At 35.9% G+C, this 27,825-nt stretch overlaps 1 protein-coding gene across 3 annotated transcripts in view; it reads left to right on the top strand.

Moving 5' to 3' along the window:
• LOC102804517 (C-Maf-inducing protein-like) overlaps positions 1 to 25,795 on the top strand; it is a 72,707-nt gene extending 46,912 nt beyond the window's left edge. For 2 of the 3 annotated variants that reach the window (XM_085500297.1, XM_085500295.1), the window contains exons 6-17: positions 165 to 268; positions 2,700 to 2,801; positions 3,908 to 4,042; positions 6,863 to 6,928; positions 10,108 to 10,134; positions 11,495 to 11,543; positions 15,327 to 15,434; positions 17,495 to 17,611; positions 20,030 to 20,170; positions 20,365 to 20,559; positions 22,449 to 22,625; positions 23,214 to 25,795. In XM_085500297.1, coding sequence (XP_085356423.1) covers positions 165 to 268; positions 2,700 to 2,801; positions 3,908 to 4,042; positions 6,863 to 6,928; positions 10,108 to 10,134; positions 11,495 to 11,543; positions 15,327 to 15,434; positions 17,495 to 17,611; positions 20,030 to 20,170; positions 20,365 to 20,559; positions 22,449 to 22,625; positions 23,214 to 23,267 — 1,275 coding nt within the window. In that variant the 3' untranslated portion in view covers positions 23,268 to 25,795. The remainder of the gene's footprint in view (positions 1 to 164; positions 269 to 2,699; positions 2,802 to 3,907; positions 4,043 to 6,862; positions 6,929 to 10,107; positions 10,135 to 11,494; positions 11,544 to 15,326; positions 15,435 to 17,494; positions 17,612 to 20,029; positions 20,171 to 20,364; positions 20,560 to 22,448; positions 22,626 to 23,213) is intronic. The other variant, XM_085500296.1, reaches the window with a different exon arrangement.
• The last annotated feature ends 2,030 nt before the right edge of the window (positions 25,796 to 27,825 follow it).

Below are 27,825 nucleotides of genomic sequence, written 5' to 3'. Positions count from 1 at the left end.
TTGTCATCCATGTGGCATTTAACTCAAAAGCTGCCGTACAAACATCCTGGTTGTATTATGTAATAATGGATAATGTTACCCAATGAATTTTCAATCTGTTTCTTCTTATAATATCCAATATCATGTCTATATAATTTCTAATCATGTTATTTTTCTCTCTGAAGGATTTTGGAAAATTTCCTCGTATGAGAATGTTTGTGCAAGACTATATTTTAGCATTGAATTCTAAATTGGAAGGCATTATTGTGGTGCAGGATTTTGTTCAAAGGTCAGTATTATAAAGATACGTTTATTACTGTATCATTGTATTATTAAATTTATCATCGATATCATAAATGTAGCTACAGATGAACATTGTATTATAATGCTATCTCAGTGATATCATTTTGAATTCAACGTTCAGGCATTACATAACTTTAGTTAGTTTATTGTGTAAGTAATTTGTTATCTTGTCAAAAACTATATAGCCCATGCTTAGATATATATTGTTTTTTTCTACGTATGAAAATTATGTATTTTTTAACCCTGCATACAAATGATATGCAGCAAGGTCAGGTGGTAAATCAATATGCTACTTTTTAGTTATGTCTCACTCACTTGTATTGTACATGTCTGTGGTTTTGTTCTCTCATTGTAATTTCACTATTCGTATTAGGAATGGATGGAATTATGACTGCGTATACGATTGGTTATTTCAGATTTCTATTCTACATTATCCATATTAAGAAATCTTTTTTTGCTCATTATAGATTATATGTTTAACCTGCATGATGTATGTGGAAGAAAGTGTTTTTGTTTTGCATTTAATGATAATGAAGATGTGGTACCATACTTCCTCGATCATAAGCCCAGGGGCCTGAACATGTAAAATAAGGAAAATTAGGGGGTGGGCTTATATTCAGGACCACCTCAGAAAAGATCATTTGGGGGGGGGGTGGTTAAAATTGTAACCATCTTCCCACCAATGAAAAATTATCCAAATTACATCTTTCGTTCACAACGCCAGTCTCTGGAAAAATAGTACGTCTTTTTGAGGAAAAAAAATGAACTGGTTATAGAGTGGCAAAAATGCATAATTTTGAGAATTGTTTTGCTTTAAAATAGGTACTTTTTGGCCAATTTTAATTTAATCATGAAACAATGCATGTGCATATGTGTGACATAATTATAAAATCCAGCAAATATACCTTTATCCTATATTTTACATTCATCTTGTCAACAATCAGTGAAAATAAATTCCGAACAAAACGCCCAAAAAATCTTTTCAGCGAAAATGAATTCCAGCTAAAATAAAGTATTTTACTGTACTTACTTTCCATATATATATATATATATATATATATATAACATACACATAGTTCTATATATAATATACACAGATTAGCTATTGTATGATGTAATACATCCCTCTGTAATAATTAGTCCTGGGATTATGCTTGTATTGGCATATGTGGACGAGCCAATCACGGACGGCTATTCTGAATTCTGGGTGAATAAACTCTGCCTGTTTCAAATCCCTAGGCACAAGGATAGATGATTGAAACGTCACAAAATATTGCTTTCATTTCTGCTTCATTATCTTTTGCTTCTGTTTGATACGGTAAAATGTTATTATCAATTCCCTTGTGATGTTCTTATTTGCTTTTGATATTTACATGTTAATTAATTGCCACAAATTGACATCCTTGATGTTTTCAAAAACTGGCAGTGTAATGTTTGCTACTTACATTATTTGACCACAATAAAAGAAGTAGATAAGTGTAAATATTATTGATCTGTTATTTTTATGTTACAATGAAAAACAATTCACAATATTTACCTGTAGTAATCATATGTGAATATTTTATCATATGATCTAGACTTTGAAGGTCAATTATCATTCCTGACATGTTTGTGACCATTCTTATTATATGATTATGTGACATTTGTGTAAATTATTACGATATCCTCATTATAACAAAGTCCAGTTAAACTCTTCAAAGCTAATGAAGGTCCCCCCCAATCACATATGCTTGTGACTCATAGCTAGTGGCTTAGAAAATGACTTTATTGTACTAAAAAATTAAAATTATGAAATTTTCATTTGTTAGCATGATTGAGCTTGTGATGGTGGAAAATGTTTTACGATGACTTAAAGTAGCATTTATTAACATACATAAAAAACAATAATGTACTGCATGAAAGCATTAAGTTCAAGATGTTTGAATTTGTAGATGTTAACGTTTAATACTGGGAGTGCTTAGAGAAAGGTTCACAGTGAAAATACCATGTGTGAAAACTGCTAATTAATTACTATATATAGATTTATGTATGATAAAATAGCACTTATTTTAATATGTGAAACATAGACATTTGAGCCTACTGACATCATTACATTTATGGAAATATACATTGTTCATTTACATTTAAAACAGAAATTTATATATGTGATTATCTCCAAGTTAACTGTTGATGCAGTTGTATTCTCTCCATGAATTCATGATGTTGTAAATTCACTTTAAGAGATGATAAATGTGTTACAGCCACATGACCATGTCTGTCAACTGTCTGTGCTTGCATCAGTGTCCACAAGAACAGCATAAATTGGCCTTGAACTGAAAAATAAATTCAGTGCACATATACTGGAAGGACTGAATTTATGCACATCTTTGTATATTAATTAGGTGATTTTAATACATATAAATTCTTTTTCTTCACAGGATGCATGGACCAGCTAGTACATGTCCACATCCCAGAGTACTGCCAAACCTTGTGTCTGTGTGTTTGGCTTCTATATATTCTTACTTTGAAGACAGGGATAGGTGAGTTTAGCTTGAACACTCTTGTCTTTTAACTCTAAGCATTAAGCTGTCACATTTCAGTGAAAAACAAAGCGTAAGTGTTGGAATCTTGCAACCAAGGTTCAGGAAATTAAGATTGAAGAAGCTAGTTCTCTTATTAGTAATACAAAATTGCATATTCTGTTAATATTGACACTAATCATCAGTATTCATAATTCTGTATTGTATTGTATTGTATTGTATTGTATTGTATTGTATTGTATTGTATTGTATTAAAATTCACTATAGTTTCTTTATTAGTACTGTATTCAGAATTCCGTATTGTATTAAAATTCACTATAGTTTCTTTATTAGCACAGTATTCATAATTCTGTATTGTATTAAAATTCACTATAGTTTCTTTATTTATTAGTACAGTATTCAGAATTCCGTATTGTATTAAAATTCACTATAATAGTTCCTTTATTATTAGTACAGTATTCTTAATTCTGTATTGTGTTATGGTTGATGCAAGTCCCCCTGTCTTTTAGTACAGTGTTTATAATGTTGTATTGTTTATTCTGTGTACATGGAATAAACTGTAAATTATCCTGTCTTTACTATTAAAGTGAGATCAATTATTGGCACCTGTGCTGTTATCAAACAATTATTTTACTGTGACACATATTAAATATGGAAGTGATAAAACACTTGTTGGTCAGTCTACAGAAATATAAGGGTTGATATATCATGTATATAGTGTTTCCTGGTTCCAAAATTATCATTTGTTCCTTTATGATAAACTAATGTAGTGTATATTCACAAATGATGATTTTTGAAATGTTAACATGTATTTTATAAATTATAGTTCACCCCGACTTCTGCAATGCAGATATGGAATAGGACTTAAGATTGGTGTTTTTTTCTTCACCTATATTGTGACAGATTATCAGCAACTATTAGGATACATGTATGATCTGTATTGTTACTGCAACAATTTTGTGATTTTCACTGACTTGCGAAATTCACAAAAAATCAAGTGGTTAACAGTAAATAACATTTGCTGAATTTTATTTACTGTTTTCAAAGCAATATTAAATGAATTATTTTTATGTGATTATTTTCTCATTGTATTATCTTTGTTTTAGGTGCAATAGTAAAGGTAGATCCCCCGGAGTAGGAATGTTACGAGGTATTCGTATGGAAGGCTTATTAGTAGAAGAGGAGACTGAAATCAGAGATGAAGAGCTGATGATGTGTTTTGTTACTATTTTAAAGTTTATGTAAGTCTGCTAGGATAAATCATTTCATGACTTTCAGACACATAAGTAATTCAGCGGTATTTAAATTTAAAATGCATTTTATTGATTTGTGAAATAAATATGGATAATTATATAATACCAGAGGTACATTACTTGGGGTTTGCAACGTGCATAGTACTTATGGTGACATCATGTCAAGATCCCATTCAAGTTTCTTCTCGTAGATAGCGAGACTGAGGCTACGATCTTCTGACATGACATATGTCAATGTTCAAGGTTTGTAATAAAAAATAAAACATGTCTTGCCACTATCATAGTGGAAAAATTAAATACATCGAAAAATGTACAGAAAATATAGTTCTCGTAATCCATCATATCGTGGGCAGCTATTTTGATCCACCTGGACCACACAGTAACCTAGTTACCTTGGGCATGCGCATTCGCATTGTTCTTAGCAGCGAACGCTTATGCGAGAGCAAGATTGATCAGGATCTTGGTATCATGTCACCATAGTTGCAAACCCCAAGTAATGTACCTCTGATAATACTTTGAAAAACATTTAATTCAGGAATATGGATATAATTCTCTGTGTTTCTTTTATTATCATTTATTATTTACTTATTTATTAACACAATACTGACTTCGGAAAGTACAACAGTAAAATCACTAAAAACTACAAGATTAAAATAATTACAAAAATGATTAATAATGCAAGAAAAAGTAGCCACAAATTACAAAGTTACCTTTACAAAAACAGAAATACATTACAATATATATACAATTATACTCCTACTATGAGGTGCTGCTGTCTTATTTTAAGGCATTGTTTAATAAATTGTACCTTGCTGTAGTATACTTTATGACCTTAATCACATAAAATTAACATTGAGTGCCTTCTCTCCAACATATCATATTTCTGTACAGTATATGTTCTATGGTAAACATTGGGTGCCTTCTCTCCAACATATCATATTTCTGTACAGTATATGTTCTATGGTAAACATTGGGTGCCTTCTCTCCAACATATCATATTTCTGTACAGTATATGTTCTATGGTAAACATTGGGTGCCTTCTCTCCAACATATCATATTTCTGTACAGTATATGTTCTATGGTAAACATTGGGTGCCTTCTCTCCAACATATCATATTTCTGTACAGTCTATGTTCTATGGTAAACATTGGGTGCCTTCTCTCCAACATATCATATTTCTGTACAGTATATGTTCTATGGTAAACATTGGGTGCCTTCTCTCCAACATATCATATTTCTGTACAGTCTATGTTCTATGGTAAACATTGGGTGCCTTCTCTCTAACATATCATATTTCTGTACAGTATATGTTCTATGGTAAACATTGGGTGCCTTCTCTCCAACATATCATATTTCTGTACAGTATATGTTCTATGGTAAACATTGGGTGCCTTCTCTCCAACATATCATATTTCTGTACAGTATATGTTCTATGGTAAACATTGGGTGCCTTCTCTCCAACATATCATATTTCTGTACAGTATATGTTCTATGGTAAACATTGGGTGCCTTCTCTCCAACATATCATATTTCTGTACAGTCTATGTTCTATGGTAAACATTGGGTGCCTTCTCTCCAACATATCATATTTCTGTACAGTATATATTCTATGGTAAACATTGGGTGCCTTCTCTCCAACATATCATATTTCTGTTCAGTATATGTTCTATGGTAAACATTGGATGCCTTTTCTCCAACATATCATATTTCTGTACAGTATATGTTCTATGGTAAACATTGGGTGCCTTCTCTCCAACATATCATATTTCTGTACAGTATATGTTCTATGGTAAACATTGGGTGCCTTCTCTCCAACATATCATATTTCTGTTCAGTATATGTTCTATGGTAAACATTGGATGCCTTTTCTCCAACATATCATATTTCTGTACAGTATATGTTCTATGGTAAACATTGGGTGCCTTCTATCCAACATATCATATTTCTGTACAGTATATGTTCTATGGTAAACATTGGATGCCTTCTCTCTAACATATCATATTTCTGTACAGTATATGTTCTATGGTAAACATCGGGTGCCTTCTCTCCAACATATCATATTTCTGTACAGTCTATGTTCTATGGTAAACATTGGGTGCCTTCTCTCCAACATATCATATTTCTGTACAGTATATGTTCTATGGTAAACATTGGGTGCCTTCTCTCCAACATATCATATTTCTGTACAGTCTATGTTCTATGGTAAACATTGGGTGCCTTCTCTCCAACATATCATATTTCTGTACAGTATATGTTCTATGGTAAACATTGGGTGCCTTCTCTCCAACATATCATATTTCTGTACAGTCTATGTTCTATGGTAAACATTGGGTGCCTTCTCTCCAACATATCATATTTCTGTACAGTATATGTTCTATGGTAAACATTGGGTGCCTTCTCTCCAACATATCATATTTCTGTACAGTCTATGTTCTATGGTAAACATTGGGTGCCTTCTCTCCAACATATCATATTTCTGTACAGTATATGTTCCATGGTAAACATTGGGTGCCTTCTCTCCAACATATCATATTTCTGTACAGTATATGTTCTATGGTAAACATTGGGTGCCTTCTCTCCAACATATCATATTTCTGTACAGTATATGTTCTATGGTAAACATTGGGTGCCTTCTCTCCAACATATCATGTTTCTGTACAGTATATGTTCTATGGTAAACATTGAGTGCCTTCTCTCCAACATATAATATTTCTGTATAGTATATCTTCTGTGGTAAACATTAGATAGGTGGTTATACATACCAATGCAAAAATTATGACATCTTTATTTTTTGTTTCATGATTGCAGGGCAGAGTATGATGATTGGCTACCAAATCTGGCCAGCCTATTGCAACCAATACCATTTCCAAAAGAGTGAGTATGGATTTATTCACTATATTCCTTTTATCAATTATTATTCATGACGTCAAATATTCTAGGTCAAGGATATGCTATGTCCTTCAATAAATGTATGTAAAAAACCTTTCTTCTCTGATTCATAGTTAATATGCTAGTGATATTGGTTTGATATTTCTTTTGAAAATTGGATCTTGCTTTTCTGTGAGTTAATAAATTTTGGTTGAACAACATATTTTCCTGTTTATCATTAGTACAATATTGAATACTATTTGAATTTATTTATAAGTTAATTAAATAGATTGTGAGAGAAAAAAAACCCAGGGTTTTAGTATCTTGAATTGTTTGGCCTCTGCTCGCGGTGACACTCGATATGAATGCACTGTCAGTAAACATTCATATCATTTGGGTATTTGTGAGGTATATGAATGCTGCATTGATGCAAACTGTATTGCAGAGTGATTGGGATGCGTACATTGTATGCGGTAATGCAAATCATTACAGTAAGTGACAGTAAAAACAAGATTGATGCAATTCTAACATAGTATTGTATCCATTATAGTGGAATTAATTCGCCCAGGGCTTTTTAAGGAAAATTTAATACAATTGTACTGTCATACCACATCATGCATGTAATTTCTTATATACAAAGTATGCAAGATGGTGGAAAAAAAATGTCATTAAACTTTTCACCCACTTTTACTCATCCTAAATATCAGTATACTAATTATGTATCATTCAGGAGTATTGGGGGGGGGGTGTACTTATTGTGAAAGCAGCAAATTCTTCTGACTATTTTTTTTTATATCTGCTATATGAAGGTAGGGGACTTTTTTTATTTCAGATAGTCGCTTGATAACAGCTTGAATTTTGAATCACTATCATTAGATTTGATGTGATTCACATGCTGTGCAATGCTCTGTAATTGCATTGACTATTTAGTGTGAAAGATTAAATTGTAACCTACACTACAGATAGGATTCTATCTTTCATGAGTATTTGTGTGTAAAGTACTTGCACGTTTCCTTCTGACATGATGATAACCAGCTGACATATGTTAGGCATCATATAGATTAACTACCTTGCATTCACCTTTCCCTGGAGTTGATTTGGGTCATTGTAATAGCCAGCAGTCTGTGCTTGCACAATGTATTTATTATGTAAATGGTTTATTTAACAACATACGAGCATTGTTATTTACAGTTTATTACGCCTTTGTCAGATTTGTTCACCCATTGGTACTTGAAGATAACAAATTTCAAATTAACAACAACAAAAAACGGACAAAGGATAAATATTACGAAAAGACTTTTAAAATTACACATCTAGTATAATTTTTTTAGCATATCAATGAAGCCCCTATGTGTCACTTGTACATGCTAGTAATCGAGGGACTGTAAACATTTACTCCATATGGCCGCTTTCATAACATTTAAAATACGATATTCCAGGGACCTAAAAATAAATGAATAGGATGTTTGTTTTTATGTGTTCATTAATATAAGCTCCAAACTGCATCAGCATTCAGTCGTGATGGCTTTATGTCTGCATGATTATACCTTTGTAATCATAATCCCTAATTTGAATAGCCATTTCTCCCTCCCCCAGAATGAGTACAAATGAAACTAATGTTTAATCATGTATATAATAACCATTATTCCATATTTACAATGCTAGGACTTTGGTTAGCATTCAGTAATACATAGACTGATGATATGACTATTTAACTCTCACTTCACAAGAGTTGGGTTGGTTGGTCATTTTTTTAGCTCTACTGTTATTGACAGAGTGGAACGCCCATCTGCCAACAATTACATTTTCAACTTCATCTTGGAAACTACTAGCTCAATAGCTTTGATAATTGGTATGTGGGTACCTTGGGTTGACCTCTGTTAGATTTGTTCGTTTCGTGATGATATCTTCAATTCTCTATTTTTAGTGAATATTTTTGTCATTTTTAGTAAAAAGTGCTATTTTCAACTTCTTTTAAAAACTTCCTGCTAAATCGCTTTCATACTTGGCATGTTGGTACCCTGAGTAGACCTTTATCAGTTTTGTTCATTTTAAATTTTCAGTGATTAGTTTTGTCATTTTTGGTGAAAAATACTATTTAAGACTTCTTCTTGAAACTACAAGCTCAGTTTCTTTGATACTTAATAAGTAGGGTTCATGGGTTGACTTCTATGAGATTTTTAACACGATAAGAATTGTAATTGCCATGGCAACAACAAAATAAACTATCATGGTAGTAATATAGCAAGAACATTATGGCAAGACTAATAACCATGGCAAGTAGTTAATATCTCATCATACAGAATGTTATCAACTTTGTTTTGAGAAAGACTTTCTGCATAGACATCAGAGCTATTTCCACTTGTATGTCGCTTGTTTTTGTTAGCTGAGACCAAATATAAGTTGCACGGTCACGATTTGGGAATCCTCTTTTTACATGTATACCCGCTTTACACACATTAAAGTATAAATACAGCCTACTAGTAATTTGTGCAGGTATGGTTTTTTTAGTGTGTTTATTAGACAATGCTTTGTACAAAGGGAAAGATAATGTCAGACGTGTGTATGACATTATAAGCCATTTATGAAAGTACTGGTTGTGGTAAATAATTGTAAACAGTACAGGATTCTTGCTGCGGCAGCAGATGTTGGACTTTTATTCTCTTCTGTGCTTTGATGGAAATCTCTCTTTGATGTATATTGATACCGTTTAGTTTAGCGGATAATGCAGTACTGTCATATGGCTTCATGGCATGTTTATATCAAAAGTGCAGACTTTGCAGTGTGTAATTGTTTACTATTATACACTATTGTATGCTCTCCATATAATAAGAACATCTCTTTTGTTTACCATTATGAACTTTTAGTCGCATTTCACAAAGTACCTGTATTCTATTTGTATTACCAGTATATTGTTGCCTTGACCTAAATCTTTGAAACTGTTCAAATAAACACATATGCATTATGAAAAACGATGTTTGATACTGAAATGAAATTTGAAATTGGTGAAATTTGCAGAAAATCAGAATATTTTAAATCAATTTTTGCTGGGAAAGAAGTGATTGTGAAAGTTAAGCCTGTGTTCTAACTATTCACTACTATAATTGTAGTATATTAACAAGGTGTGCTTTACTGTATATATTTATAGAAGTTCTAATCAAATGGTGTATATGTTTATTTTATAGGGCTTTAACACATGAAAGGTTCACTATGTAAGTACATGTTATATATAAGTATGTATGTATTCATCCATTCTATAAGGTGTCAGTTTTGGTTCTCTACTTTCAATAAATAAAAGTCCTTGTCATTCTGTGGGCATTTTTCTCACAACAAATTCAAACTGCATTTAAATCTCATTCAAGGATAGCCCTCTTACGGTAAACAATCAGCAAAGGCGCCATTCTCTTTGTATAAATAGATGTCATTCATTTCAACATTATAGTGCTTGTTATATAAACACAGTTGCATTGAATTGGATTTTGACATGTACTGCCACTATATGGTTAACTTTTAGTCGGGTCTTATTTGACTGCTCAGTTTTTTGAATGGCCAGGTATTTGTTGCTGTTCTCATCCTCGGTTGCTGTGTGAATCGGTTCGGAAAGCATCCATGAATTGCATTGATCTATGTTGATAGTGAACTAAGTTGCTTGGTCTTTTGAATTTCTGTACTTTGCATAGACTAGCTATGACAGATGGAGTACATAGCATTCTGCTTTCATTACAGTATGCTTTAAAATTGGCTTGGTAAATTGTGATTCTAGTTTGAAAAATAACAACTGATCAATATGCTATGTCAATTGTATACACTTAGTATTCGATTTGAGAGCAATTCCTTATGACATTTACCATGTTTTAGAGCTCTTGAAATTGCTAAATATCTAAAAATAAATGAAGCCATGTATCAGCAGTACCCTGGACAACTCTAGGGCGTAGTCACATTCGATATGTAATAATTCAGTTGTCGTGACTGGAGATTTTATATTGACTTTAATAATTAATGCCGTAGTCTATATGAGAGCTTTAGATGACAGTTTTTGTGTATAAAAACATATTACTGAAGCCAACATTAATGACATACTGTATTACGGTAGTCAATACTCTTCATTAGCTGAATCACCTGCTTTTATTTAAAATATAAATTTAAAATTTTTTTTTATTTTCCCTCTTGCAATTCAACCACCTGTTAGAAAAATGCCACATTCAGACGTTATCAATCCACCATGATATTTCTTATTCTTGTTTGTTTGTTTGTTTGTTGTTGTTTATTTATTTATTCTTATGAAATCAAATTGTCCTTCTGTGATTATTTCCATGTTTTACAATTTTTCTGTTTAAAATCACATTCATTTACATTTTTACTTCTACAACTATGTTAACCACCACTCATGACAATCACATTATACAACTTCAAACACTCAGGAAATATTTATAGTATATATGTATATTATGAACATCACAAGACTGGGAGTCACAGACAAATTTCTAGTAATCCCAAGAATTGCTAGTTGTGCAAATTTCGAGGTTTCAATTTTTTCTCACCACTTCTATTTTGTTTTTTTCTTTCAAACAGTCATTTGAAGTATGTCATTAGGCGGTTTGCAGAGGACAACAGGTGTGATGTAAGTATTAATGTAACTTATATTATGTAAATGCTTGAAATATTTCACATATACTTATACCTGAGTAATATTTTAATATTACAAAGTGATAGAATAATTCTACAGTCTTGATGATAACCACCATAATATTCAGTGATGAAAAATGGTTACAAGTATGTGAAATCTTGTTATTAAATATGCAAATACAGGAAACATGCAACCACTTATTCATATGAAGTAGGGATTACAACACACAAAAATAACACTCGCATATCCCACTATTTCTGAAAAAAAAAAGGAATGGTGAAAAGAAATGACCTTCCTTCAGAAGATTCATTGAGTGAGCCTGAATCTTTCACTTCAACACCTTCTCCAAGCTAGGATCAGTGAAAATATTGTTTTTCAGGTTTATACAACATCCTGACATGATTCATATAGGAGTTTTTTTTTTTAAATATTAAGTTTAGCACTAAGGACCATCGCTGTTTCCTTGGACAGTGAAATTAGTCTGATCCTGTGCTAGATCTGTTACCATAGAAATTTTGATAACTGAGTTAATGGGCGTGGTTACTTTTTTAAACGTTGCAAGATGATTTAATATATACATAGGGAATGGAATATTAACTCTGGACCATTGCAGCTATGCGGAGCTTACCCATAGCACTAGATTGTGATGCCTTGGAGCCCTGGGTACACAAGTCTGACTTACCAAATTTGTTATCATTGTAATGGCCACACTACTGTTTTAGTTCCTGTTTGGACACAGTCCGAATATGTTCAGATTTAAAATGACCGATTGGCGGCTATTTTGTTTTAATGAATGCAGTTCTAGAGCCAGATCTCTGACATGCTTTGATGGATGTTCAAATTTGATATATTCATTATACATGTGAGCACGTTGTATGATTTATTTTTCACCAATAATAATAACAATTCTAGTAATCTTATAATAATAATAATAATAATAGATATACAGATGTATTAGTTTGATGATCCAATTCAAAATGGCCGACCAGTGGTCATTTCACTCTAATTAATGCTGTTCCAGAGCAATTGCTCTCAATATGGACAAGTAGGGTCGTCACCTACACATGCACAGGAATTGAATCCCAAGCGACGATAACAACACATGCTAAGAATGCAAAGGCTCATGAGTAGACGCTTGTTGGTTAACAATGACACGCTATGGTCATCTGACGCATACGTAGGTGACGACTCCCTGAACCTGACTTTCTATTGCTGCTATTCTGTTAATGTATATTCTGTATATGATAATTAGCCCCCATTCGAACGAGGTTCGAAAGAGTACATATAGTTGGGCTCCTTCCATCCGAATTCATATTTCAGAACTCCGTGGACCAAATCTGTTCATTCTTTGCATGTGCCTAGTACTTTATCTGGGGCATTTGCGCATTTTTAAACACATTTTCCCACCAGTGACCACATACTGCAAATGGCAACAACTAATTAACCTTGGTCTACTTCGTTCAATAACAGGCTTTCAAAGTAAACTCCATAGTAGTCTCTATTTGTGTGTGTGTGTGTGGGGGGGGGGGGTTTGAAAAGTGGATTACTGCTTTGACCCCAGCATAGATCTTACTAATGCAATTACATATTTCAGCCATTTCAGTTGAAAGCAGAATTAAGCTGGTTTAGGGGACATTATGGTCTAGCTGGTTTAGGGGACATTATGGTCTAGCTGGTTCAGGGGACATTATGTTCTAGCTGGTTTAGGGGTCATTATGATCTAGCTGGTTTAGGGGACATTATGGTCTAGCTGATTTAGGGGACATTATGGTCAAGCTGATTTAGGGGACATTATGGTCTAGCTGGTTTAGGGGACATTATGGTCTAGCTGGTTTAGGGGACATTATGGTCTAGCTGGTTTAGGGGACATTATGGTCTAGCTGGTTTAGGGGGCATTATGGTCTAGCTGGTTTAGGGGGCATTATGGTCTAGCTGATTCAGGTGATATCATGGTCTAGCTGATTTAGGGGACATTATGGTCTCGCTGCTTTAGGGGACATTATGGTCTCGCTGCTTTAGGGGACATTATGGTCTAGCTGGTTTAGGGGACATTATGGTCTAGCTGGTTTAGGGGACATTATGGTCTAGCTGGTTTAGGGGACATTATGGTCTAGCTGGTTTAGGGGACATTATGGTCTAGCTGGTTTAGGGGACATTATGGTCTAGCTGGTTTAGGGGACATTATGGTCTAGCTGGTTTAGGGGGCATTATGGTCTAGCTGATTCAGGTGATATGGTCTAACTGGTTTAGGGGACATTATGGTCTAGCTGGTTATGGGGACATTATGGTCTAACTGATTTAGGGGACATTATGGTCTAGCTGATTTAGGGGACATTATGGTCTAGCTGGTTTAGGGGACATTATGGTCTAGCTGGTTTAGGGGACATGGTCTAGCTGGTTTAGGGGACATTATGGTCTAGCTGGTTTGGGGGACATTATGGTCTAGCTGGTTTGGGGGACATTATGGTCTAGCTGGTTTGGGGGACATTATGGTCTAGCTGGTTTAGGGGACATTATGGTCTAGCTGGTTTAGGGGACATTATGGTCTAGCTGGTTTAGGGGACATTATGTTCTAGCTGGTTTAGGGGACCTCATGGTCTAGCTGGTCTAACTGGTTTGGGGACATTATGGTCTAGCTGGTTATGGGGACATTATGGTCTAACTGGTTATGGGGACATTATGGTCTAACTGATTATGGGGACATTATGGTCTAACTGATTTAGGGGACTTTATGGTCTAGCTGGTTTAGGGGACATTATGGTCTAGCTGGTTTAGGGGACATTATGGTCTAGCTGATTTAGGGGACATTATGGTCTAGCTGATTTAGGGGACATTATGGTCTAGCTGATTTAGGGGACATTATGGTCTAGCTGATTTAGGGGACATTATGGTCTAGCTGGTTTAGGGGACATTATGGTCTAGCTGGTTTAGGGGACATTATGGTCTAACTGATTTAGGGGACATTATGGTCTAGCTGGTTAAGGTGACATGGTCTAGCTGGTTAAGGGGACATTATGGTCTAGCTGGTTAAGGGGACATTATGGTCTAGCTGGTTAAGGGGACATTATGGTCTAGCTGGTTAAGGGGACATTATGGTCTAGCTGATTTAGGGGACATTATGGTCTAGCTGATTTAGGGGACATTATGGTCTAGCTGATTTAGGGGACATTATGGTCTACCTGGTTTAGGGGACATTATGGTCTAGCTGGTTTAGGGGACATTATGGTCTTGCTGGTTTAGAGGACATTATGGTCTTGCTGGTTTAGAGGACATTATGGTCTAACTGATTTAGGGGACATTATGGTCTAGCTGGTTTAGGGGACATTATGGTCTAGCTGATTTAGAGGACATTATGGTCTTGCTGGTTTAGAGGACATTATGGTCTTGCTCTGCAAAATTCAGCATGGCTGATACTGCTGCTGGGCGAATCAAGTGACAAATAAAGCTTCAAGTGACGCTCTATGTGTGAGATTGGTTGAAGAAAAAAAAGGAAATTACAGTCAAAAAAAATATTTATGAAAAAAAATCCCACACATAATTGTGAAAACCAAATCAAAACAGTAGGTTAAAGAAAACAAAATTTGAACAGTAGTTCTACCCCTCCAGAGTTTATAATGGCCAATTCCTTATCCAGATGCCATTTTATTTACACACTTGTGAATAGCGTTTAATTAGTTATTTTATTCATGCTTTGATGCAACCATAAATATACCGAGTCGTTCATTTGTTGTTTTAGTGCAATGATGTTACTGACAAGACTCTTAATGTATTCTGTAGGTTCATACATCTGTATGTGGTGTTCGTGATGGTAAAGATGGATGGTTTAACATTTACTGTCCTGGTGGTTTAGCTTGTGATGATGATGGGGAACTCTTTTCAGTTATGGTAAGTAACACTTTTTCAGAGTTAAATTGTGCTGTTATGTGGCCCACCAAAAAACAGAGTGCGTTGACTGATCTGTTTTATCTATATATATATATATATTGTTGTGGCTTACTGATTTGTATCATCTGTTTAATAGATTTTATCAGCATATGTACTTTAAAAGGGTATGAAATGGTGAATGCACTAATATTAATAGTAGTGTTTCATGGAAGTTAGCGGTTACACCAATAGTTAAAGGGTTTGCTAAAATCTTTAGGGTAGTGGTTGTTAGAGCCATTTTTTTATTGGTATGTACCAAGTTAAGAGTTAAACACTATATCCTGGGTGAGTGTTCAATGGGGAGGCCACTGTACCTAGGCTGAGTGTGCCACAGTGAGGAGGCCACTGTACCTAGGCTGAGTGTGCCACAGTGAGGAGGTCACTGCATCCTGGCTGAGTGTGCAACAGTGAGCAGGCCACTGTACCCAGGAGGAGTGTACCACAGTGAGGAGGCCACTGTACCCTGGGTGAGTGTACCAGTGAGCAGGCCACTGTACCCTGGGTGAGTGTAACACAGTGAGCAGGCCACTGTACCCTGGGTGAGTGTGCCAGTGAGCAGGCCACTGTACCCTGGGTGAGTGTGCCACAGTGAGCAGGCCACTGTACCCAGGAGGAGTGTACCACAGTGAGGACACCACTGTACCCTGGGTGAGTGTGCCACTGTGAGGATACCACTGTACCCTGGGTGAGTGTGCCACAGTGGGGAGGAGGCCACTGTGCCCTTGGTCAGTGTGCCATGGTGAGGAGGCCACTGTGCCCTTGGTGAGTATGCTGCAGTGAGGAGGCCACTGTACCCTGGGCGAGTGTGCCACAGTGAGGAAGCCACTGTACCCTGGGTGAGTGTGCCAGTGAGCAGGCCACTGTAACCTGGGTGAGTGCAACACAGTGAGCAGGCCACTGTACCCTGGGTGAGTGTAACACAGTGAGCAGGCCACTGTACCCTGGGTGAGTGTGCCAGTGAGCAGGCCACTGTACCCTGGGTGAGTGTGCCAGTGAGCAGGCCACTGTACCCTGGGTGAGTGTGCCATGGTGAGGAGGCCAGTGTGCCCTTGGTGAGTATGCCACAGTGAGGACGCCACTGTACCCTGGGCGAGTGTGCTACAGTGAGGAGGCCACTGTACCCTTGGTGAGTGTGTCACAGTGGGGAGGAGGCCACTGTGCCCTGGGTCAGTGTGCCCTGGGTCAGTGTGCCATAGTGAGGAGGCCTCTGTGCCCTTGGTGAGTATGCCACAGTGAGAAGACCACTGTACCCTGGGCGAGTGTGCCACTGTAAGACCACTATACCCTGGGTGAGGAGGCCACGTTATCCTTGGTGAGCGTGTCACAGTGAGGAAGAGGCCACTGTACTCTGGGTAAGTGTGCCACAGTGAGGAAGAGGCCACTGTACCCTGGGTGAGTGTGCCACAGTGAGGAGATCAATGTACCCTCAAGGTGAATGTGCCACAGTGAAAAGACCACTGGACCCTGGGTGAGTGTGCCACAGTGAGGCGACCACTATACCCTGGGTGAGTGTGCCACAGTGAGTAGACCACTGTATTCTTAGTGAGTGTGTCACAGTGACGAGGAGGCCACTGTACCCTGGGTGAGTGTGCCACAGTGAGGAGGCCACTGTACCCTGGGTGAGTGTGCCACAGTGAGGAGACCACTGTACCCTGGGTGAGTGTGCCACAGTGAGGAGACCACTGTACCCTGGGTGAGTGTGCCACAGTGAGGAGACCACTGTACCCTGGGTGAGTGTGCCACAGTGAGGAGACCACTGTACCCTGGGTGAGTGTGCCACAGTGAGGAGACCACTGTACCCTGGGTGAGTGTGCCACAGTGAGGAGGCCACTGTACCCTGGCTGAGTGTGCCACAGTGAGGAGGCCCAAACAAGGAATAATTTTGTGCTTATGGAAGAATACACTGTATGTACATGTAGTGTCAATATTGACGTATTGTGCTGATCAGTGTTTCATACTATAGCATTATGACTCCACTATTATGCTTCTAAACAATAAACAAATTTATACTTCTCAACTAGATGAGAAGACTTGTTGGGTGTTGTTGCAGAAGAAAAAAGTTTTTGCAAATGGTTTGTCGAAAGTTGTTGGGTCCAGTTATGCTGATGGCACTGAGGAGAGATAGCGTCATGATGGAGGTAAGCTTGTTTTTTTTTTGACATTTATTGTACGAACTAGACTTTAGTTGAATCAAATTATATTGTTCTTTCAGTCATCTAGCAATAATATAATAACCACCATCATAGGATACTTCAAATCATGTTAATTGGAGCAGTTAGAATTTCTAATCTCAATTTTGTTAAAAACACATTCATACCCACAGTAAATACTGCTAGCAATGGGCATTTGTCCAGCACATTATTGTACTCACCCTGTGAAAAATACAGATTAAATTACAATGCAAATACATGTATGTTATAAATATAGATTGAAATGAATAATATAAAATTCCAACTCCTGAAAGGAAGACAGCATTTGTCATCACCAATATAATATGCACATATGTTTCCATGGTTACAAGGCAGTGTAATATAATTAATACTAACTGTAATTATAGTAACTTCGGAAGCAGTCTGGCTGTTTCAAAGAGGTTAATTAAAAATATAACTTTTAGCACATTGACAAGCGTTATGTATGAGGCTTCCAATTTATTTACCATAAAATACAATAAGTCAGTGTGTGAATATGAACAGACATCACCCGTGTACATCAGATCTATGGTAAATCTGAAAATAGTTTGTGTCAGGTATCTGGAGATATAATTATACATCTCATTTACAATATGTGTATAAAATAAACACAGTTTAAGAGTGGGAAAGTGAGTGGAAAACTTTGACATATGTCACATTTCTATCTGGTAATTTTAAAGAAGTAAAAACATGACCAATGACAATTACTTTTTTTATCATGGCCAAATCTGACGAATAATAATAGACAGAGTTATAATTAAAGTGTGCTTCATAAATGGCTACCAGACATTAGTCATTCAGGAGACGGAAGAGGTGAAGGTTGGAAATTATAATTCTATTGAACGTTCCGCTGTACTTAATAACTACCGTACTACTCATATCAAGGAAGTGGGAGACAAAGAAAAGAGCTGCAAAAAAATATAATATGGATATGCAGTGTTACTGTCTTTGGGGAGAATAACTGCCAATGGAATAGATTGACAAGGAGTGTTTACATTAATTGTGAATCTAATGTAGGACAATTCTTTTGTTAGAAGTAAATTGTTTTGTGGTTTGTGCTGGACACAGTGTATTTAATGTATAATGTAATAATCTTAGCTTGTAAATATCAAACATAAATATCTCTATATATATATATATATAACCAAATAATTTTGCTATATTTCTGTTTAGTAGGCAGATGGGATTGGCACTGTTCTACTGTATATTTCTGTTTAGTAGGCAGACTGGATTGGCACTGTTCTACTGTATATTTCTGTTTAGTAGGCAGACTGGATTGGCACTGTTCTACTGTATATTTCCGTTTAGTAGGCAGACGGGATTGGCACTGTTCTACTGTATATTTCCGTTTAATAGGCAGACGGGATTGGCACTGTTCTACTGTATATTGCTGTTTAGTAGGCAGACAGGATTGGCACTGTTCTACTGTATATTGCTGTTTAGTAGGCAGACAGGATTGGCACCGTTCTACTGTATATTGCTGTTTAGTAGGCAGAAGGGATTGGCACTGTTCTACTGTATATTGCTGTTCAGTAGGCAGACTGGATTGGCACTGTTCTACTGTATATTGCTGTTTAGTAGGCAGACGGGATTGGCACCGTTCTACTGTATATTGCTGTTTAGTAGGCAGAAGGGATTGGCACTGTTCTACTGTATATTGCTGTTTAGTAGGCAGACACGATTGGCACTGTTCTAACTGTATATTGCTGTTTAGTAGGCAGACGGGATTGGCACCGTTCTACTGTATATTTCTGTTTAGTAGGCAGACGCGATTGGCACTGTTCTACTGTATATTGCTGTTTAGTAGGCAGAAGGGATTGGCACTGTTCTACTGTATATTGCTGTTTAGTAGGCAGACAGGATTGGCACCGTTCTACTGTATATTGCTGTTTAGTAGGCAGACGAGATTGGCACCGTTCTACTGTATATTGCTGTTTAGTAGGCAGAAGGGATTGGCACTGTTCTACTGTATATTGCTGTTTAGTAGGCAGACTAGATTGGCACCGTTCTACTGTATATTTCTGTTTAGTAGGCAGACGCGATTGGCACTGTTCTACTGTATATTGCTGTTTAGTAGGCAGAAGGGATTGGCACTGTTCTACTGTATATTGCTGTTTAGTAGGCAGACAGGATTGGCACCGTTCTACTGTATATTGCTGTTTAGTAGGCAGACGGGATTGGCACCGTTCTACTGTATATTGCTGTTTAGTAGGCAGACAGGATTGGCACCGTTCTACTGTATATTGCTGTTTAGTAGGCAGACGGGATTGGCACCGTTCTACTGTATATTGCTGTTTGGTAGGCAGACTAGATTGGCACCATTCTACTGCTGTGGTTTTAACCATGAACAACTTTTTATTCATTCAGGTGCTATGTTTACTGATGGAAATGGAATTGTTAGATAACCATGATGACAGGCTTCAGGTTATAACCACCCTGGAGAGTACACCAGAAGGCCGGAAAATGTATGCAGATTTGTGTGAAAGACAGATTGCCCTCAAGGAGTTGGTATGTATCCATTCGTATGGATTCTTATCCAGTTTCATAATACACAGCCAGAATATCAGTCAATACTGAGTTTATTGTATTTTCGTCTGTGTCTGGTGCCCTCAACAGTATTTACAAGAACATGGACATAATTAACCTGTACTATTTATTCCCAGCGGGAAAATTTCAGTCATTTTCTCTGATTTTTCACACAGCAGTCAAAGGGAGGTCCCAAGACGTTATCACTCCCGCCCAAATCCACAGATGCAGACTTGCGCCAACTTCTAAATTCAGGGTCTTTTGGCAACCTGGAATGTCTGAATCTTGCCTTCACGCATGTTACGAGTGCCTGTGCGGAAACCATCATTCGACTGCCAAATTTGAAGTATCTGAATTTATGGTCCACCAATGTAAGTATACGTTATTCAGTCTAATTGCGAGTTATTCTAGCAACTTAGTAGACGTATTTTCTGAATATGTGATATATGTGATAATTAAGGATTGAGGCACATTAAAAATTTAAAATCATTTCAAAAATTTTATATTTTTATAAATGAAAGATTACATCAAAATGAATGAAAAAGAATGCACTATGTGTCGTCACTAGCACTTGCAATTTGCGCATACAAAAAAAAAAAGTCAGGAGAGACAACAGTGATACCCAATGTCCGGAACTGTCGCCTGGCACAAAAAATATTTAAAAAAAAAAAAAAGAATGAAAAAGAGGGTAACCGAACTTTTTCCCATGTGGTCAATGAATTTTCCATAGTGTTAAGGCCTACTTCTGTGGCCATTCTGATTGGGTCATAATATATGCAACTGTGGTTTATAATTCAAAAACTAGTTAAGTTATACCCCAATTTTTTGAATTGTGAAATTTCAATTAACCAAGTCGCCCTTTGCTTCAGCAAATGCCTTTTGATATTTTGTGACATGGAGAGAATAAGTTCACTCATTTTTTTTAAAGCATTCATTTTGATAATTGTTTTTGCTATGGTTTACCTCATATTGATGAAATTATAGTGAATTTCCTGTTTATATAGGTAACTATCACATGTTCAACCTTAAGGAATATATAGTATTATTATACATCTGTCACCGTAACGCCATAAGTTGCATCGTGTTGTAATTTTGCAGTATTTTATGGGGTATTTTCATCCTACTATACAAGGAAATGCAAATTCCAAATATGGAATGATTACGTGCCTAAGTGACCTCTAATAATAACAAACATGGCTGCCACCAGGGTTTGACTGGATTCCACGCACCATTTGCTTGAATCTGTTCTAAAATTTTTGGATTTCGGCATTCCCATGATGTATCATTGGGAGCAAAAGATGTATAATAATAAGGTTATTACGAAGATACCGCAAAGTATGAACTCAGACAGTACATCATCACATCGACTGTCTTCATGCATACTTTTCGGTATCCTTGTAATAACATCATAGTATTAAAATCTGCATCATCATTGTAAAAATGTGCGTGAGAATGATTGAACTCTCAAAATGTGATTGAATTCAAAAATTCAAATTTAAGTTCTCTCAAGAAAACACTATTTTAGTCATGAAGCCCCACTATTTCATTTTATTCTTTTTGTGAGCTGTGTGGGGAATAACAACACAAAAAATCAGCAATATGTCATGGTTGCTGATTATAAAGTCTCTAAAGAGAGGTTTTAGATACATTGCACTGTATATGATGCACTATGGGAGTAAAATAATAGTCACCTTGTACAATAGGTGTGCCTATAAACCATCAACTGCATTAAAGGGCAGTAGTCATCGCGCCACGCATGCACAAGATGTATGGGTCTCATATAAACAAAGGTGGCGACTTTGACTGTTGCGCAGATCAGCGAGTAAAAACTGAGACGTTATGAAATAATAATTAGGTAATTTAGGTGATTGGAAGGTGTCAATGGAGTTACCGGTGGTAATCAGTGCAATTCTACTTGTGATTTCCATTAAAAGAGCGCATTGGATTGTGGGAAAATGAATGTTTATCAACACAAATGTTGCACATGCGCAGCGCGAGGACTGCTGTGCTTTAACTGTATACTGGATCATTCAAATACATGTATTACTTCTTTTGGCAATATCCACACCTCTGACATAAGTGCATGCAGTATTCATAGAGCAAATACGATTCATGTGAATTGATAATGAAATTAAATTTTCTGTTATTACATGTAGATTACAGGGGTAGATCAGGGATTTTATTTCACAAGACAAAACAATTTTTAACATGTCTGTATTAGTAATTTTTTTTTACTATTTTCCTTTTCTTTTATTTGCAGTTTGGAGACACTGGCCTGCAGTTAATATCAGAGCATCTGCTGAAGCTACAAGTCCTGAATTTGTGTGAGACTACAGTAACTGATGAAGGCCTTAACTGTTTAACACAGATTAAAAGTTTACGGCGACTGAATCTGAACAGTACTCAGTTATCAGCTCTCACATTTGTGAAGCTCAAGGTGAGATATTCTTTATAGTACCTAATCTCGTAGCACTTTTTCCAAACATGCCACTTTTGTTTGTTTTCATTTCAAACTGACCATTACCAATGGTGACTGTGGTGTTCAGAAACTTCTATCGATATACCGATAGCTGCATTGAACAAACAAAAAATGTGTGCAGATGTTCTGGATTGATCTGGTTATTATTGTATCGGACTAGAGTCAAGCTATAGAGTATTCTGGACGTAGAATTATATAAACGAAATATGCCGATGATAATTTATTTGATAATATAATCAAAATTTGCTGATTTTAATTCCATATTCAGTGACATAGTATTGTCTTGTGTCATGATTGTAAGAGAGAAATTAGTCTGCAAGTAATCTGTATGGACAGCATGCAGCTAAGGTGCATAGTAGAAGTGCCCAATTTTACACGGGGTGTGTTTCATGTATAGCCAAACAATTTGTTTAAAGTTTGTTCCCTCATCAGGACCGTAGTATGAGGCAGGGTAATGCAAGGTATATGATCTATGTGAATACACTTTGTAATTTCTCCATTGTAGCTAGTGTTAAATGTATATTTGTATTGATTTCTTCTGTCTAGGCTCATTTACCTTCTCTGGAAGAGTGTGATGTGCGGTACACAGATGCTTGGTGAAGTATACTAGATTTGAATGTCTTGAAGCATTACCAGTATTACAGATGATAGACAATGCATCTTTGCCATAGACCTAGCTCTAAATCTTGAGAGGCTTGGTTCAGGCACATGTCCATGCATTGAAATATGCTATATAGAGAATTGGCCAACACCGTATGAAGGTGCTAGCTTAATAAACCAACACTAGTATATCAGTGGCCATTACAATGCTGTCCTCATCCAGTAGCCTGAAACAAATGATATTTTTGATAATCCATATTTATTTGCATGTATCACTGATAGCTTAAAACTGAAGCACTGCACAAATTTGTGGGGAGGGGGGAGGGGGTACACAATTATTGTTGATGTCCATTTTTTTTTAATGAATGTATTCTTGTCGTTAATCATATTGCTGGTCAATATGTGAATATTTATTATTATATTTAGTCCATTGTTGAGACATCGCTGAGTTTTATTGTCAGTTTGTTGAGAGCTTTTGGTTGTGTGCAATGAATTCATGACCTTATCTCGTGCAACTCTAGCATTCAACACAATTGTGCAAAAACATTTTATTTACAAAATAATGTTCAGAGTGTATTATATCAGCAGGTTTCTTGTTTCCCTGCTCCCAAGCTAATGCGCATGTTTGATCTGTATTACAATTTGCCAGTGTTTTTTTTCTTCTTTGATTTAAACAAATCTTAAGTGACGTACGAGTTCATCAACAGGATGATTTTGTGTCCACTATTGTTAAATATCTCTGAAAGTTGCCAAATGCATGGTTGATCCCAATGTTACTTGAGTTTGAAAAAAAGAGGTATTTTTATGAACACATGAAATAGCTTTTTATATAAAGAAAAAAACAGAAAGATATAAAATGTTTTTATTCCATTGATTGTGACTAATCAATATTCCTTATTCAAGATAAATTTAAGTCGTATAAAATAAAATTAACATGTGGAGTGGTCTTAGGCTATAACTTGTATATTGGAGAGTTACTGACAATTTGCATACGTGTAATGTGAACATGTGTCAAAAGTAACACAGCTAGTCTTATTCCCATCATATGGAATATTTTAAGTCGTATCTCCCCCAATGTAATTGTTTCACATTTGTAATGAGGAAATGTGTGACCTTGCAGTTTAGGGCAATCAAGTTTTTCTGTTGCACTAGTGTGAATAAAAAAAAAGCAAAAGAAAAACCCAAGAATATCCCTCCTTCTTGCATATTTTTTGAGTATTAAAAAGAAATGTATGAAAGATTATGAGGAGCAAACACAATGTCATTTACCCTAGCCTGAAATTTATACTAATATTTTGTTTTTAAGTTCAGTTTTTAATTGGAAGACAGTCAGCTAAAAGCTGTTGAGCCTACACTCACAGTAATATCATACATTACATGACCAATTCACAATGTAATCTGTTTATTAATTTGTACTGTATGCAGACAGGATGTTCAGATTTACTCTTAATTTATGATTTTAAAGATGTTTGGAACTATTTTTGTGAAGAAAAGAAAGAAAGAAAAAATGAGGAAAAAACCAAAATTTTTGATACAGTATATTTTCATGTGTAGCCCTGTCTATTAAAAGTATGGGCAGGATATGTCCAATACATTAGTGTGAATGGTGACTATTACCTTGTTATGTGCTGGACATATAACCAATGAGGCTTCTCCCCTAACTGAAACAGCAGCTGTAGTTAACTCACAGATATTGTTCTTTTTCTATAGACAGTTATGTTTCAAGTCTATATGTATATAAATATATCATAAAACCCCAAGATATGCGTGGCTACCATGTGTAAACTACAATGCACTTACTGTAACACAAGGCAAATGTCATTCTTAAAACTCTCTGTATCTTGTGCTCACTTGTGCCAATGGTGGACAGACTATCTTGTTTAAAAAAAAAAAAAAAACTTATATCTTCTGAAGTCTTTCACCAGGAAAGAATAGGTATATCTTTGGAGGAAAAAAAAGTGAAATTAAAAAAAAAAATCTTAAGTTTGATATTATAACAGATATATAAATTGCTGTTACAGTATCATCTACAAAGACAACAACTACATATTTCTAGAAGAGTATAGATTTTTGTAAGACAGTATACGATACTAGCTCTGAATAGACTTACTGCATTGTCATGTGCAGATCATGTTCTTAAGAGTGAAAAAAAAAAACTACTTAGTTTGTGTCCATTTAAATTTGTTTTGTTAATTTCTGTGATACCTGTGTTGTAATAAATTGATAATCCCGTGTTAGAGAGTGTATATTGTTAACTTATTTATCCCAGCATTAAGCATTGTGTTTATTGATAATCAGAATACCAACAAGCTATGTACTGTGTCCAGATTAGATACCAACCTTTCCCTCCCATCCCACCAGAATTTAGTGATTAGCTTCAACTTTGTATCATATTTCCCCCCACTATTGAGTGTTCAATGCAATAAACCATGTGTACGCTGTTTGTATTTGGTATATTATCCCAACATCTTTATATTTTAACCTTCTATATAAAAAAAATTACAAATAAATGTAAATATATCTTGGAAGGGTTTTGTCTCTTGTGTTATTATTACTTTTGTAAAATTGAACGCTGCTTGTGTATTTTATTGCTTTGGCTGGCTGTTGTTACTTTGATAATTTAACCTCAAAGTACACCTCATGTGAATAATTGGAAAAGTAAAGTATGGCTACTTTATCTTATAGACTGCATACTGACACTTGCTTTGGTTGATATGTTCACATATCTTACAAATTGGTCAATAACCAAAATACTACCCTAGTTCCGGTCATTACAATTATAATAATCTAACCGGAAGAGGGGTAAACGTGTCATGATGAAGTACTCCAGATCTGTTTTGCATCATGTGAAGATGCTGGTATAGCTTACCTGGGGAAGTAAACTTCTATGCAGAATGGAATGTTGTAACTTAAAGTGCTATATACCACATTTTTAGCTCCACTGTCGACTTTGTCGAGTGGAGCTTATCATATGAGTGATTGTTCGTGTCAGTGTTTTACTTTTTCGACTTCTTCCTGAAAACTACAAGCCTGAATGCTTTGATACTTGGTGTATATGTACCTTGGGTAGACCTCTCTTAGATTTGTTCATTTCATGATATCTTCAATTCTCTAATTTTGGTGAATATTTTTGTCATTTTTGGTAAAAAGTGATATTTTCAACTTCTTGTTAAAATCCACAGATCCAATTGCTTTGATATTTCATGTGTAGGTACTACATGTGGTTCTAACTCAGATTTGTTCATTTTGTAATGACATCATTAATTCTCTAATTTTGGTGAATATTTTTGTCATTTTTGGTAAAAAGTGATATTTTCGACTTCTTGATGAAAACCGCAAGTCCAATTGCTTTGATATTACATATATAGGTACTACATGTGGTTCTAACTCAGATTTGTTCATTTCATGAATATTTTTGTAATTTTTGGTAAAAAGTGATATTTTCCACTTCTTGTTGAAAACCGCAAGTCTGATTGTTTTGACACTATACATATTGTTCATTTTCTAATGATATCTTCTGTACTTTAATTGAAATGTTCATTGCTAACAGCGGAGCTATCTCAGCCGAGAGGCTGCTTGTTTTAAAGTAAACAAGACCATGAAAAAGAGCAAAGGAATGATTCCTTGTGCATTAAAGCATGGTATGAAAAAAAAGATGTGGCTATCGCTTGTGTAGATTACGCAAGTCACAACATGGTCCATTTTTTCTTTAGCCTGCACTGTACAGGCACTGTCTGGAACAAAGTACTAGAGGTAGTAGGAAGTAAATGTTTGATTTCCAATAAACCTTGCACCCCTCTATAGATGCCATCTCTAATATCCCCATGCCAGGGGTGTAGATGGGTGTGACCACATGCCCTTTGATTCTTAGTTCTGAAGGGGTGATTGATTCATAATGTGACAAGTCTGTGAAAGTAGTGGAATCCTGTGGCTCGTCTGGTTCATGATTGAGTGTCTCTAAGAAAGAAAGGGCCATAAGTCTAACTGAACTGCATCGTCTTCGTCCAAGTAACTCTTAGAATGTTGATAGCTATATTGTACATTACTACTGTTGATGGGGGTGCTCAGAACAGAAGTCTTACTGCAATAAGGCATCTGGAAGGGATGGATACCACCTGTGTGATTTGAACTGGACTAAAGTGGCTGACATTGAGTTTCTTTAGATCTATCTTCACTAGCAGGGCAAAAACAGATGGCTCAGTGTCAAATGGGCCTACTTGAAGACTGAGAGCATGTCGGCTGCAGCACAACTGAAATTAATCCATGCTTGGTATGGGACTATTCCACTGATATACAGTGTCCCAGTGTTACTTATGCAACCATGCTGTCATGACTGAATATATTATTATTTGAGATTTGAGGCGAGGCTGTGGTAGCTACATGTATTTCTGAAAAAAACTTGCATTAACGGTCTTCCAAGTGGGTGTGGGATGAGCTGCAGAAATAACACATCTGACATGCAAAGCAGACCCATAAGACGGAGAAATACAAAACACATTTAATACCATTGTTTGTCCCGCTGATGCAGATAATTATGACGAACAAGAAGGCAGGGACT

The sequence above is a fragment of the Saccoglossus kowalevskii genome, chromosome 6, assembly GCF_978046115.1.
Source record: "Saccoglossus kowalevskii chromosome 6, keSacKowa6.1, whole genome shotgun sequence".
NCBI classification, from domain to species: Eukaryota; Metazoa; Hemichordata; class Enteropneusta; family Harrimaniidae; genus Saccoglossus; species Saccoglossus kowalevskii.
This window is presented reverse-complemented; position numbering and strand designations above follow the sequence as displayed.